Raw genomic sequence first — 14,796 nt, forward strand, 5'->3', positions numbered from 1 at the left:
CAGCTGCCATGGTCCCATCTGACCTTCCCCCTCCCTCTTCCCCTCACAGGGAGGGAGTGGGGCAAGTCTTTGATGCTACTCTGGTGGCTTCTTTTCAGACTAGTTACAAAGATCTCTCTGGAGACCAGCCCAGAGTGAGGACGAGTGGCCACTTAGCAAATACAGAGGAGAGGGCAGGGGACAGGCAGCATCACGCTGGCTTCTGAAAAATTTTTATAGATTTTTTGTAAGCCACACATGACACTCCTGGGCTAGTCCTTAGAGAAACCACAACACAAACCTCCCTCCATTTCTTCCCCAAGCACAGCGGCCTGAATGGGCCAGTGCCCAGAACAGTACAGCTGTCTCCTCCACTGGTTCTGCCTTCTGAAGGCTGTTCCCACCCACAAGACTCCATCTCTGAAAACACTACCATAAGGATGGATCCAGAGAAAGAGACCCTTTCCCTGCCACCATCTCACACCATCCCTCATTGCCCTCCCTCCCACATGCAAAGCCTCTGCCCGCCTGTCCTCTCATTGCCTCAGGTCAGTTGGCAGGAGGGAGAGGAGACAGATCCACCCCTTGCCCACAGGTGCCCTTTCCCTCACCTGCTCAGGTTCTAGGTCCAGTGTAGAGCTCTTCCCTTCCCATCCAAAGGAAGCTTAGAGCTGGGTGCAGTGGCTCTGGAGAGATTAAAATCTGTACACCTGTAATCCCAGCACTTTGGGAGGCTGAGGTGGGCAGATCACCTGAGGTCAGGAGTTCGAGACCAGCCTGGCCAACATGGAGAAATCCTGTCTCTACTAAAAATACAAAAATTAGCCGGCTGTAGTGTCAGGAGCCTGTAATCCCAGCTACTAGGAGGCGGAGGATGCAGTGAGCCAAGATCGTGCCACTGCACTCCAGCCTGGGAAACAGAGCAAGACTCTGTCTCAAAAAACAAAAAACAAACAAATCAAAGGAAGCTTAGAATGGGGCGGGAGAGACATGAGAGTCTGTGCTTTCACAAGGCCAACCTGCCCCCAGGTCACGGACTCTCAGTGTGGGAGCAGGGCTGGCCATCTCACCTCTCCTCCCACGCTGCCATGAGGGAGGCTCCTACCTGCTTTCCAGAATGCCTGAATCTCCCCATAGTGCTCCCTGCCTTGGGGACAATATTGGCCTCCCTTGGTGATCTTGCAACTCCCATGCTCCCCACTCCAGAGAAGGAGCTGAACGGTCCCTCCAGAACAGACACAGAGAGTTTGACAGACTCTACTTGGTCATTTCCCATGACAGAAAGCTCATTACCACCCAGAAAGGCCTCTCCATCCTCTACTAGCTCCTTTCTAAACTTCCTTCTGTCTTCTGTCTCTCTTCAGTTTCCTCCCTCTGGCCCTGCCTTTTCCTCCCAGAGGCCCGCTCCAGAGAAGTCAGGGCCTGTGACCATGTCAGTCCTACTGACATTTGCAAACTATTTATGGCATCTCCAGCCTGAACCCACTCTCCTTCCTCTTCCTCTTTGTAGCACTTGGTTTCTGATTATTGTCCTGCTGGTTGTCTCCTCTTGACAACATTCCTCTTAAAGTATCCCCCAAAACTGTGGGGCCCAATCAGCATTAGAGGTAGAGTAGGACCATCACTCCCTCTCGCTGAATACATTCTCCCCTTTGGTGCAGCTGAAGCCTAGCTTTGGTTCTATTTTAGCATTTATCAAAGCAGTGAGGGTCCGTTTAGAGCCAGAGTCTCACTCTGGCACATCAGTAGGCAACATGTCTGCATCTTGCCTCCCTGCTGTTCTTTTTTTTTTTTTTTTTTTTTTTTTTTTTTTGAGACGGAGTCTGGCTCTGTCGCCCAGGCTGGAGTGCAGTGGCGCGATCTCGGCTCACTGCAAGCTCCGCCTCCCGGGTTCACGCCATTCTCCTGCCTCAGCCTCCCGAGTAGCTGGGACTACAGGCGCCCACAACCGCGCCCGGCTAATTTTTTGTATTTTTAGTAGAGACGGGGTTTCACCGTGGTCTCGATCTCCTGACCTTGTGATCCGCCCGCCTCGGCCTCCCAAAGTGCTGGGATTACAGGCGTGAGCCACCGCGCCCGGCCCTCCCTGCTGTTCTATATTGAACTTAGACAGGGTTTCTCCCCTGTGGTGTTTCACCTTTTTCATCTCAGCCCATCTTCTAAGCTTGAGATCATTCTGGACCCTGATTCTATCATGCAACACACAGTCCGATCTGTACCCCCAACCCCAAGCTTCAGGTCATCCGTGGAGGTGGCCAGGACACTTGAAGTGTTGCAGTGTCCACCTTGTAATCCTGTAGACCTGGGCTTGAATCTGGATCTTCCATTTGATCTTAGCCATCCTGAGTTTCACTGTTCTCATCCATAAAAGGGGATTGTAATCCCTACCAGCCAGGAACATAGTGAAGATTGAATGAGGGAGCATGTGCAGATGCCTAACACAGTGTCCTGCAGATGCTCGGTAAAGGATCTCTTAGTGTCGTTCACCCAGGTTTCTGACAAACGTGCTGAACTCATCAGGAATGAGGACAGGGCTCCTGGGGGAGGGGAGATGGTAGAGCCCTGTGAACCCATCACTCGGCACCCGCCCCTCATGACAGCTGCTCCACCAGCTTCACATCCATAAAGACATCAGGAGGCCTTGTCAAGTGCTGAAGATAAACATCGCCAGCACCACATTTGGTCTCGCTGCAATTTTCCGAGAATAAAGAAATGGGAAAAGTGACAGACAATCATCTCTCCAGAAGCTAGATTTGCTAAAGTCCTCAATGTAACCTGCCCTGAGTTGGAGGCTGTGGAGCCTAGGAGCTCACAGGCCAGAGTGGGAAGGGCTGGACCGAGAGGCATACTGCTTCCAATTGCTAGTCATTCAGAAGACCTGCTTTAGCTCATCTCAAATGCCTCATCAGGCTGGGCATAGTGGCTCACGCCCATAATCCCAACACTTTGGGAGGCCAAGATGGGCAGATTACTTGAGCTCAGGAGTTTGAGACCAGCCTGGGCAACATGGCAAAACCCCATCTCTACTAAAAACACAAAAATTAACCAGGCATGGTGTTGTGCACCTGTAGCCCTAGCTACTTGGGAGCACTGAGGCAGGAGGATTGCTTGAACGTGGGAGTTTTAGGCTGCAGTGAGCTATGATGGTGCCACTACACTCCAGCCTGGGCAACAGAGTGAGACCCTGTCTCAATTATTTTTTAAAATGCCTCGCCAACCACAGGACCCAGTGTTGCCTTGAGAATGTGAGCCTACAACTCCCGGCTGCAGATGGAGTATATTAAGTCAGAATGCAGAGATGACTGAGGAAACTGGACTTTGGACACTCCCTTCCCTTGCTCTGCTCTCCCTGTGAGCCCAGTGCATAATTGGTAGATTGAAGAAGGGGGAGGGAAGGAATAGAGAGAGACATGGCAGAAGCTTCTAGACAAAACTTCTCAGAAAATGGGAGTTGGTCTTGGGATTCCCCCCTACTCAAAGCCCAACCACCTTAGCATAGACCTCCCTTCAGTCCCTTCAGCCAAGATGTATCGCTGGCCCAGCCAAGGTCATTCATTCATTAACCATTTATTAGATTTCTTTTTTTTTTTTTTTTTTTTAGACGGAGTCTCGGCCTGTCGCCCAGGCTGGAGCACAATAGCATGATCTTGGCTCATTGCAACCTCCGCCTCCTGGGTTCAAATGATTTTCCTGCCTTAGTCTCCCCAGTAGCTGGGATTATAGGTGCCCGCCACCATGCCCAGCTAATTTTTGTATTTTTAGTAGATATGGGGTTTCACCATGTTGGCCAGGCAGGTCTCAAACTCCTGACCTCATAATCTGCCTGCCTTGGCCTCCCAAAGCCATTTATTAGATTTCTAACCTGTGCTGAGCAGTAAAGCACCCCAACAGATCACTACCACCCATCTTACTAAGGGTCCTGGTTGACATTGGTGCATTGAGTATACAGAGGTCAGGGGAAGTGTCACAGAAAGGCATGGTTTGAGCTCTGTTCCAAATAGTGGGTTGGAAATTGGCAAAGCAATGGTGCTTCAGGCAAAGGGACCCCCACATGCAAAGACATGGAGGCATGACAGTGTCTGGAGCACATGACATATGGGAACTGTAATGGGCAGTAAGACTAGAAAGCTAGATGAAGTCTAGATTGTAGAAGACCTGGGTGTTAGGGTGCAGGGTGAGGGCTTTGTTATAAAGTGGCAGGAAACTAAGAAAGGTCTTGGAGCAGCAGTAGGATGTGATCTCAACTATGTTGGAAAAGTCTCTCTGCATAAGAATAGAGGAACCCAAGGGAAAAAATTAAATTCAGAAAGCCAGGTTTCAGGGTAGCAAGAGTGAGCCCACAGTCAAACCACTGAGTCACAGGCAGGACTTCCATACTAAAATCCTCAACAGAATTTTTAAAAATTCTTATCAGTGGCTCAGCTCTCCTGGCCTCACAACTTGCTTTGGGATTAACCCTCTAACAAACACCACTTTCTGGCAAATGAATCATGGTCCCACCAAGGATTAACACTGGGGTCCTTCTTGGCTGGGAGACAAACTCAGAGCTTCAAACCACTGCAGCTGCAAGAGCATGCAGGATGCCATAAATGAGGCTCGCTATATGCAGGGGAGGCAGCAAGGCCTCTTGGAGGGGCCTGTTGTCTGAGCTTCGCCTACAGCTGAAGAGATAAGAACCTACAACTGCAGCCACAGGAAATGACAAAGCGGTGACTGATCGGGGAGCTGCTGCACAGGGCTCATTACAGCGCTTGCCAGTGGGCGAGACACCCTTATCAGGGAGAAAATTGCATCAGGCCTCCTGAATTACTAGCGATTGGAAGCAGATTTCTTGGGACTCACTTTGTTAGATACCTAATGAGCGGGATACAGGCGGGCAGAGCCCAAAGCCGGCAGGGCGAGGGACAAATGTCTTTGTTAAACAGAATTTGTCAGTTTCCGCTCCAGGCCCCCTGGGGAGGGTTCAGGGCCAGCTAATTGAATTAAGAGCATGTGCGCTCCAGTGAGAAGGCTCAGGGCGGGGCGAGACGCAAGCAGGCCGGAAGGCGGGCACTTTCAGCACCAAGGACAGCAGCTGCAGCCTGGCTAGTCTGTAATTGCGGGGCAGGCTGAAACTGTTGCATTTTGCATGACTGGGGATCTAGGGGATGGAATGGGTAGGAGGAAGGCAGAGGATGTTGTGGGGAGGAGGGAGACAGTTGACCTAAGAAGCCTCAAGCCTGTGATGCCATTGGCCTGGTCTGTCTCAACAGACCCAACTCTGCTAGCAACAGTGAGTGCTGGGAGGAGTGAGGAAGGCGTGTCTTCTCCCCAACCATGGCACTTATATGTGGTGTGGGCAGATGCAGCAACACAGGGAGCAGTGGGCTGAATGCTGGGTCTGAGCTAGTGCGTGGCCATGCATCTCTTTGAGCTTTCAAAGTCAATCTCCAATTACAGTCTTAATGAACCAGGATGTGCTACAGCCACGAAGCCACAGGGACAGGGGCCACTTGTCAGCCCCAAGCTGCCCCAGCAGGCAAGGCTTGTCAAATACAGAAACAAACATGCAGGCTTGTGGGGCGGGCCAGCAGCTCCCACCCTACCTGGAGGAAAGGAGAGTGAGGCAAGGCTGGGCTTGATTAGGAGGAGTTAGTCTTGGGATGAGTTAGTCTCCAAGGCTCTCCCCATCCTTCACTGACTCACCATCTCCTATGGGTTGGCTCTTTCTATGGTCTCGAGCAGCCTGGCCCTCTCTGTGGTCTCAGGCAAGCTCCCTTCCTTGAGAAGCAAGGGGGTGAGGGCATAATTTCCTCCCCCAAATGTGAGCTGATTGAAGCTGTGGAGTCTGGAGATATAATGCTGACCCTAAAGAAGGAGAACTATTAGGGAGAATTTAGACATGATGGGTCTCTTGGTGCCCCTCACCTCACATGACAAAAGAAACTCCCTCTGAGGTGCCCTGCAGGATCTGTGCTGTTTAGAGGTCTAAAGATTTCACTATAAAAGTTACCTCTCCACCTTGCCTCCAAATCCCAGGCCAGATGGATCCTGGCAAAGTTGAATGGGACAGGAGAATGGGAAGGTGGGCAGAGACATGCAGGGTGGGGAGGTACAGGCATGGAGCAGCCATGGGAGCAGATCCTGGCCAGGGTCAACCCCAGGGTAGGGCAGGACAGAACCATTGAGTCTGGCAGGCACTACAGGAAGGGTGGCTGGAGCAGGGATGGGCAGGATAGACTTAAAGTCCACAGATACTCTGCCTTGCCTGCTCTCCTTCCCAGAGCCCACCCCCACATCACCCCCTAAGAGACTGATAGGGTAAAGGCACTGGTCTGGACTGAGGGGTTGTTCTCACCTTTATTTTAGCTTTGTGATGAAATTAAATGGATTATACATGGTAAATTTCAGAATCCACATAAAAGTACCTGGTGAGTGCCCAGCTCAGCTCTGACCAGGGGCTCAGTAAACATCAGCTCTGGGTTATTGCATTGACTCATCTGGTGCTGGGGCCACACTGAGTGGATGTCAGGGAGACAGGCTGTGGGGGAGGGAACTCCCTTGCAATTGTCCCTGCTTTCAGTACTGATGGGGGCACCTCTAGAGACCTCTCCCTTGATTTCATTACTTCTACTTCCTCTCCTAACTGGATTAGATGGCAGTCTATGAAATCCAGGGCATGGAGATTGGCTTTCTGCCTGGAAATGAGCAGAAATGTCATTATAGGTCCTGAATCAGCATCTCATCCCAGCCCCAGGGGCCACCTGGTCAATGGGAAGATGGTCTTTGCCCTGTATTTATGCTTTCCTTCATTCTCTCCTGCATTCATCCATCCATTCATCCACCCACCCATTCATCCATCCACACAATACACACTTTGTAGCTCTTCCTCTGCAGTCAATCTGGTGTTCAGCTGTTCTGAGAAGGAGACAGATGTGGTATTTTTTCCTATCTAAAACACATGGCCCAAAAACCCTAAACCATCTGACTCAGATGCTACCCTGGGTGTCTTCACGTCAGTGGGGAACCTCCAAGTGAAACCCGCCCTCCATGAGCCATAGCTACTGAGAGGACCCCGTGGGAGAGACCGCCAGGCCTGATGCCCACAGACAAAACAGGCCCAGGAGTCTTGATCATGAAGTGCAGTAGGTGGCCTGCCAAAATCAGCATCGGGGTCCCCCAGTGTCCCACTCTTCCCATTCCCACAGTCTTGTTATAGCTGCTTTCTCTTTGGCGTTGTCTAGTTTGCACCCATTTGATGGGGAGTTGGGGAATATAGAGCCCAGACTTAGCCAAATGCCTCTGTGTACTTGTGTGACTGTCCCTTACTCTATAGACATCGCCAGAAACGTCTTCGCCTTAATGAATTTCTGCACAGCAAAGTTTATTTGAAAGTGGCATAAAAGAATAATTACTTAAAGAATTTCAGCGGTAAAGTGAAGGGTCCTTGTCCCAATTCATTGAGTTAGTATGCATGGACTTTCCTATAGAAGAACCACTTAAAAAGAGGCCCACCTGCACTCATTCCCTCTCTGGTTGTTCAGGGTCAAACACCAGGGCACCTCCAACTCTGAGCGCATCTGTACGAGTTGGCAGTGTGCCCGTTGCTCTATTTATTTCTAGCCCAAGACTCCAGACAGTGGAATAATTTGTCTGCTATGCAGCCAAGAGAAGATTCCAACAGCTGGTGCAGGGTGGAACTGGCTCACCTTTGAGGGCCCTGAAAACCCTAGGACTGCATGATTCTTTGAACAATGAGTATGTTTTAGAGATAACCATGAATTTCCAACAGGGCTTTAAAGTAACCCCTCCCCAAAGGGAGCACAGACATGTCCCTAAGCCCAAGGAACTTAAAGTTTTATTTAAAAAACAAAAACAAAAATAGCAGCCAGGCACAATGATTCATGCCTGTAATCCCAGCACTTTGGGAGGCCGAGGCGGGCAGATCACAAGGTCAGGCGTTCGAGACCAGCCTGGCCAATATGGTGAAACCTCATCTCTACTAAAAACACAAAAATTAGCCAAGTGTGGTGGCGGATGCCTGTAGTCCCAGCTACTCAGAAGGCTAAGGCAGGAGAATTGCTTGAACCCAGGAGGTGGAGGCTGCAGTGAGCTGAGATCATGGCACTGCACTCCAGCCTGGGTAAGAGAGCAAAACTCTGTCTCAAAAAAAAAAAAAAAGAAAGAGAAGAAAAGAAAAACAAAAATAGCTTAGAGAGCAACATGAAAGCACAGACAGCCAACTGCTAGATCAGAAGAACACAGAAAATCTACAAGTCAGTGTGAGCTGAGACGTCCAGGCATCCTTGGGTGGTGGGGTGGCTGGTATTTGAGTGGCATCAGACTTTAGACACATGAGAGTGATAATCCTGCCAAGGGAGAAGGAGAACAGGAAAAGAACATGGAGGGAGATGAAGGCTCATCAGAATATACAGAGAGGAGAGACTCTCTGCTTAATGGGTGGTAAGATTGAAGGATGATAGAGGAGATGAAATGGAAAATAGGTCTACATAGCAAAAGGTGTCAAAAGAGTAGAGGATTTTAGAAGCTGTTGTTGCTGCACCAAGTTTGGGTGTCAGAGATGGCATAGTTCATTTATTCTTCCACCAAAAATGTATTGAGTGCCTACAATGAGCCAGACACTAGAGATAGACAAGGTTCCTTGCTGACATGGGACTCATGGGGAGGCAGTTAAGAAGTAAATGCATTTTTAAATTTTCTGGTAGAGTAAGTGCTATGAACACAGTAAAAGGGGATAAATGAATAGAGAGTATATTGGAACTGGGATTACTTTAGATAGAGTGGGCCTCTATCTCAAAAGGCAGGAACCCCTGAGCAGGTCACATTTGGGCTGAGACTTGAATGATAAGAAGGAGACAGCCATGTAAAGATCCCTGAGGACCTCCAGGAAGAGAACAGCAAATGCCAAGGCCCTGAGGCAGGAGAGAGCTTGGCTTGTTGGAGGAACAGCAAGGGCCATGTAGTTGGGGCCCAGTGAGCAAGGGGTAGATGGTAGGAGGTGTGCACGGGCCAGCCATGCAGGGCCTCCTGAGCCATGAGGAGGAGAGGCTTGGGGTGTAGAAGGTGTGCTTATGGTAGATGGGCAGAGAGAAGGAGCCTGTTCCAAAGTTTCTCTGCACCTTCTCTTCTCAGAGACCAGAAAACTTCTTGACACCAAACAACAGCAAGGCTCTTCCTACCTTGGACCCCAAGATCCTAGATGAGAAGCTGGGAACCATCCAAGAGTCCTGGTCCAAGGACACAGTGAGCTCCACAATGGACTTGAGCACGTCCATGCCACGGGAAGTAGAGGAGGAGCCTCTGGTGCCTGAGACGTCCCGCGACACAGTGAGTGTCTCTCCCCAGGTGGGAAGGGCCGGGGCAGTGATGAGGCCATGGGAAGGGGACTTAACTGCCATCTGCAGGACTGGTTCATGCCTCAGGTGGCCAGCAGACCTCCCCTTAGGCACACTCTGCATGTGAGTTACCCCGAAGTCAAACTGCTGGGAGCTGTGGCTTCTTCATTTGCAGGGTCTCTTCACCTTTTGAGTGGAACTCCCGTGTAATTTCTTTCAAAACAAACACATGCAACACTTGGAAGCCAGGGTTCCATTTAGGTGTGTAGGCATCAACCCAGAACTTCCTGAGGTGCACGGCCACTGGGTAGTGGGCAGCACTTTTAAGAGATTCATTTTCACTTATAACGGGAGAAACTGGGGCTCAAAAAAAGAGGACACCAGCTGGTCATGGTGGCTCACGCCTGTAATCTCAATACTTTGGGAGGCCAAGGCGGGCGGATCACCTGAGGTCGGGAGTTTGAGACCAGCCTGACCAACATGGAGAAACCCTGTCTCTACTAAAAAAATACAAAATTAGCCGGGCATGGTGGTGCCTGGCTATAATTCCAGCTATTCAGGAGGCGGAAGCAGGAGAATCACTTGAACCCGGGAGGTGGAGGTTGCAGTGAGCCAAGATTGCGCCATTGCACTCCAGCCTGGGCAACAACAGTGAAAATCCATCTCTAAATAATAATAATAATAATAATAATAATAATAGAGGACACCAATTTTGGTGACAGAGTCTGTGTCCTTGATCATGGGAGCTGCTGTGTCTTCCTGTTGCCGGTTGAGCAGATGCTCAGAAAGGGCTGGTGGAGGTGGCCAAAGTGACATCCTAATTAGCTGAGGAGTCAGTGCTGGGTCTCAGCCCTTGATGCAGAGCGCTAAAGAATGGGCTACCAAAGAGACAGTCCAGGGAGGTGCTACCCAGTAACCATGGCTGAATTCTTGGGTGGCTTCCTCCCTTCTTCCACAGCGGGTCCCATGGGGAATGCTGCTCTGGAAGATCTTGAGAAAAGGCCCCAGACAAGGCCACCAGTCCATAGGGAAGTCCAAGCCATCCCCCTCCCAGGACCTGACCTCCTCCACCAACAGCCTCCTCATCTTCCCCTGGCACTTCTGCACATTTCTGGAACGTGTCCCATCGAACGAATAGGAAGGCTGGCTGTCTGCTGGGCATGCCCAGGGTTCTTCCACATGAGCACCCCTGCCCACCTGGGAGCAGGGCCGTCCTGCTCATGCACCACAGCACTCATAGGCCATCTTTACGATTTCCTCCTGTCACCTCTGGCCCTTGAGGAAACAGCCCTTGGGATCAACATCCAGTTCAGCCATAAACTGCATTGAAAATTTAAAAACCCTATCTTTGGAGATTTGGGGCAGCATGAATAAGCCACTTCCTCCTGCCCTGCCCTCTCCACATCCTGGCCCCGTGATTCCCCCTTCTTGTGCCTCTAAGCAGAGGTAGTAAAGGAAGAGAGGCCAGGTGCATGGCCCACATCTGTAATCTCACCACTTGGGCCGGCTGAGGTGGGAGGATCACTTGAGCTCAGAAGTTTGAGATCAGCCCTGGCAACATAGTGAGATCCTGTCTCTACAAAAAATTCAAAAAATTAGCCGAATATGTTGTTGCATGTCTGTAGTCTCAGCTACTCAGGAACCTGAGGCAGGAGGATCACTTGAGCCTGGGAGGTCGAGGTTGCAGTGAGCTATGATCGTGCCACTGTACTCCGGCTTGGGTGACAGAGCAAGACCCCGTCTCAAGAGAAAAAACAAAAGAAAAGAAAAAACAGGCCAGGAAAGAAAGAAAAGGGAAGGTGCCATCACAGGGAAAGGCACATGGGAAAGGAGGAGAAAGAAGGCATTCCTCCTCAGTCTCAGCCCTGCGGAGGGCTCAGAGCAACCTCTCCTGCTCAGCTGCCCAGGAGGGGCCAACCAGCCAAGCCTCAGCCCTCCCCAAGCTAAGCCTCCACCTTCCCCCAAGGATGCAGACTTCAGCCCCTGACTCACACTACCTCTGGGAGCAGGAGCCTCAAGCACCTCCTGGCTGGACAAGCCTCTCACATCAGTCACTTGGGCACTGACACAGCACAACCAAGGAAGAGGAAGTACCCAGCCCTGCTCCTGGTACTGGGCATGGCAGGGAGTCCTTCGTTTGTAGTCTGCTGGTAAAGCATCCAAGGTCTGAACGGAGGTCAGTAGGTCTGAGAGTCTGGATTATTTGAGAGAAACCAGATACAGATGTCTTAAGACCATGGATTTGTTTGTGGGAAGTGAGACACAAATTGTGGGGTAGGTTGGGTTGGAGTCTGCACTGTGCTTATAAAATTTGATGATGATGATGATGATGATGGTGATGGCGATGATGATAATGGTGATGATGATGGTGATGATGATGGTGGAGGAGGAGCAGAGAGGAAAAAATAGAGTGGAGGAAGAAATGGCCTTTAAATATAGAATGGATCTGAGAGGTGGGCAATATAAACAGTGTTTTCAACATCTGAAAGAATATTAGAATAACATGGGTAGCAGACAAGTCTTGATTTTCTCTTAAGAATTAAACCAAAAGAGATGGGACCAGGCTGCAGCTTGAGAAGTCAAGGTTAGCCATTAGGAGGAAGTGTGTTTTGGGTTTTTGTTTGTTTGTTCATTTGTTTGTTTTTGAGATGGAGTTTCGCTCTTGTTGTCCAGGCTGGAATGCAATGGTGCGATCTCAGCTCACCACAACCTCTGCCTTCTGGGTTCAAGAGATTTTCCTGCCTCAGTCTCTTGAGTAGCTGGGATTACAGGCATGCGACACCATGCATGGCTAATTTTGCTTTTTTTTTTTTTTTTTGAGGCTGAGTCTCACTCTGTCACCAAGCTGGAGTTCAGTGATGCAATTACAGCTCATTGCAACCTCCACCTCCCGAGTTCAAGCAATGCTCCTGCCTCAGCCTCTCGAGTAGCTGGGATTACAGGCACATGCCACCATGCCCGGCTAATTTTTGTATTTTTAGTAGAGACGGGGTTTCACCATGTTGGCCAGGCTGGTCTCGAACTCCCAACCTCAGGTGATCCACCTGCCTCGGCCTCCCAAAGTGCTGAGATTACAGGTGTGAGCTACCACGCCCAGCCAGGAGGAAGTATTTTTAAGCAACTGTAACCATTGTCAGTGACAGAGGAGTGAGGAGAGAAGGAAGTGGCCTGAGCGTGCTAGGCGAGAGTTCTGGGAGGCTCTGAGTGATACCCAATACCCACAAACTGCAGAGGTGTTGTGAGCTGGGTCTGATGGAGAACTCACTCAAGCATGCCCACCCTGGGCATCACCTCCAGCATGCCCATCAGTGGCTCATTCTCCCAGAGAGAGTGTTCCTGGTCCCTCTACCCTCCCTCTTGCTGGACACCAGGTGAGGCCTTAAGGACTGGCTGCTAGCCCTGGTTTGCTATCAGGTTAGGGCCACTCAGCCACCACCATCCAGCCCTTGAACTAAAGAGCTTATTTTACTGACTTACTCGCCTCTGGGCTCCAGAGCCCTGCCCAGACCTGGCCCAAGACAGATGTTGGTAAATCCTAGTTGGGAAATGGAATAGAACCCCTGGCTGGACAGCAAGAGAATCAGAAAGAACCTTAGAAAGTATCTAGACTGATTCTCTCATTTTACAAAGGGTGGCAATGAGGTGGCCCAGGGATGGGTAGGAATGGGCCTGCCCAAGGCTTCCTGACATGGCAATCTCATGCTGCCTTGCATCCAGCCAAGGAAATACTGGATGCTACAGAGGCCTGCATGCTCAGTCGACCTGGCACCTTCGGGTCCCCCAGAGACTCACAGAGTATCCAGGGCAGTGGGTATGTCCCTCTCCCTTACCCATCCCACTCTGTTCCAGGCACCCCGCCCCTCTTTGTTCCTGACTCTTGGCTGCGTCCTTGTTTATCCTCTCACCCCTGGTTCGGTCCCCCAACTCATTTCTCTCTCTCACTCCCTCTCTCACTCGCCTTCTCGTTCTCACTCTCTCACTCTCCTCAGATTTACCAGGCTGGCTATTTCTACTTCTGACACTTTGCCCTAGAGGGGGCCTAGAGACCCAGCCCCCAGCCCCAGCTCCTACCCACTGGCCAGAGCCCAGAAGGATCATAGCTAGGACCCAGACACACATGTTCACGTGGCCAGTAGATCCCAGTTACAGGCAATAGAACGTGGGTGGGTAGCAACAGTGTACGGCTCCATGACAAGCACAGGTAGCCTAGCTGTGTAGCAATGGGTCACTGTTCCATAGCAACCAAACAAAATTACATAGCAATGGATGAACTCAAGCGACCATGAGGCACAGTGACAAGCAGTCGAACATGGCCATGGAGCAGTGGAGTGTCGTTGCATAACAATAGACCCAAGCTGTAGAATCATGTCACACAGCCCTGCACTGCAGGAGGGTGCAATCACAGGAATGAGTACGGAGCACAGTGTGGAAGCTGTGGGCAGACGTACAGAGTAGTAGCACTGGGACACAACTGAGTAACAATGGCACGGTCACAGTGTGTGCGGTTCCTGGACACGTGACCAGGGAGCGGTGGCCAGCAGCAGGTCCCAGGGCAAGCAGCAGGCACCAGTGACATGGCAGTGGTTGCATAGTAGCCGAATGAAGAACTGTCTCCCTCATGCTGGGCCGTTGTCTCTGGCTGAGCCTCTTGGCCTCCCCTGATTTCCGGACTGTGTTGTCTATATCCAGTCTCATCATGCATTCCCCAGAGCCCGAAAAACAATTTTATCTCTGATTCCCTTCAGATCCTACTTCAGCTTAATAAGAAATTGAACAATTTTCTGGAGAGAAAAGCACCTTGGGAGTGGATGAGAGTGGAGAAGAGGAGGTCTATGCCTCTCTGTGCAATGCTGCCTGCTGCCCCTGGTCCTGCCTGTCCCACCCCCATGGTTCACTAAACCCACTGTGTCTCCCTGCCCCTGGATGTGCCCTTGATCTACCTCATTTCCAGGCTGCAACCCAACCATTTCTTCTCACCTTGGAACACTTAGTTTTGATGCAGGCTTTCAAGTTCCGTGTGGTTAACATGGTTCAACACTCTGGTCCTGGGTGGACCCACCGAGGTCAAGTCCCATGGGTATGGTCTTGGGTCGAGCAGGCAGAGGTAGAGGAAGCCTTATCTCCCTTCTGAGCAGCTCAGAAAGCCATTGGGAAGAGGTGAGCCTGTAAGTGAGTGTGAAGAGTGAGGTGCTAAGGTTCATCCTGAACACAACAACTCTCCAAATAGTCAACAACCTGCGAGCATCTGCCCTCCACTCTCTGGGCACTCTGAGCCCACCTCACATGGAGCCAGGCCATGTCTCCTGATGCCAGGAGGGGAGCAGGTAAGGCAAGGGGGCTCCATGCCACCTCTAGATGGACCAACTTCCACCACAAAGGGCTTCTGAAACACCCGCCATGTGCCTGGACTCCCCATTCCTCCAGTCCATCAGAAAATCAGAACTCTCCACCCTGCCATGTGCCCAGCCCTGTATCCAGCTGG

General features: G+C 50.9%; 1 protein-coding gene across 1 annotated transcript in view; it reads left to right on the forward strand.

Moving 5' to 3' along the window:
* CCDC33 (coiled-coil domain containing 33) overlaps window positions 1-14,796 on the forward strand; it is a 92,149-nt gene that overhangs the window by 43,602 nt on the left and 33,751 nt on the right. Inside the window, 1 exon segment of the mRNA XM_050797761.1 lies at window positions 9,112-9,306. Coding sequence (XP_050653718.1) covers window positions 9,112-9,306 — 195 coding nt within the window.

This window comes from Macaca thibetana, chromosome 7, assembly GCF_024542745.1.
Source record: "Macaca thibetana thibetana isolate TM-01 chromosome 7, ASM2454274v1, whole genome shotgun sequence".
Taxonomy (NCBI): Eukaryota; Metazoa; Chordata; class Mammalia; order Primates; family Cercopithecidae; genus Macaca; species Macaca thibetana.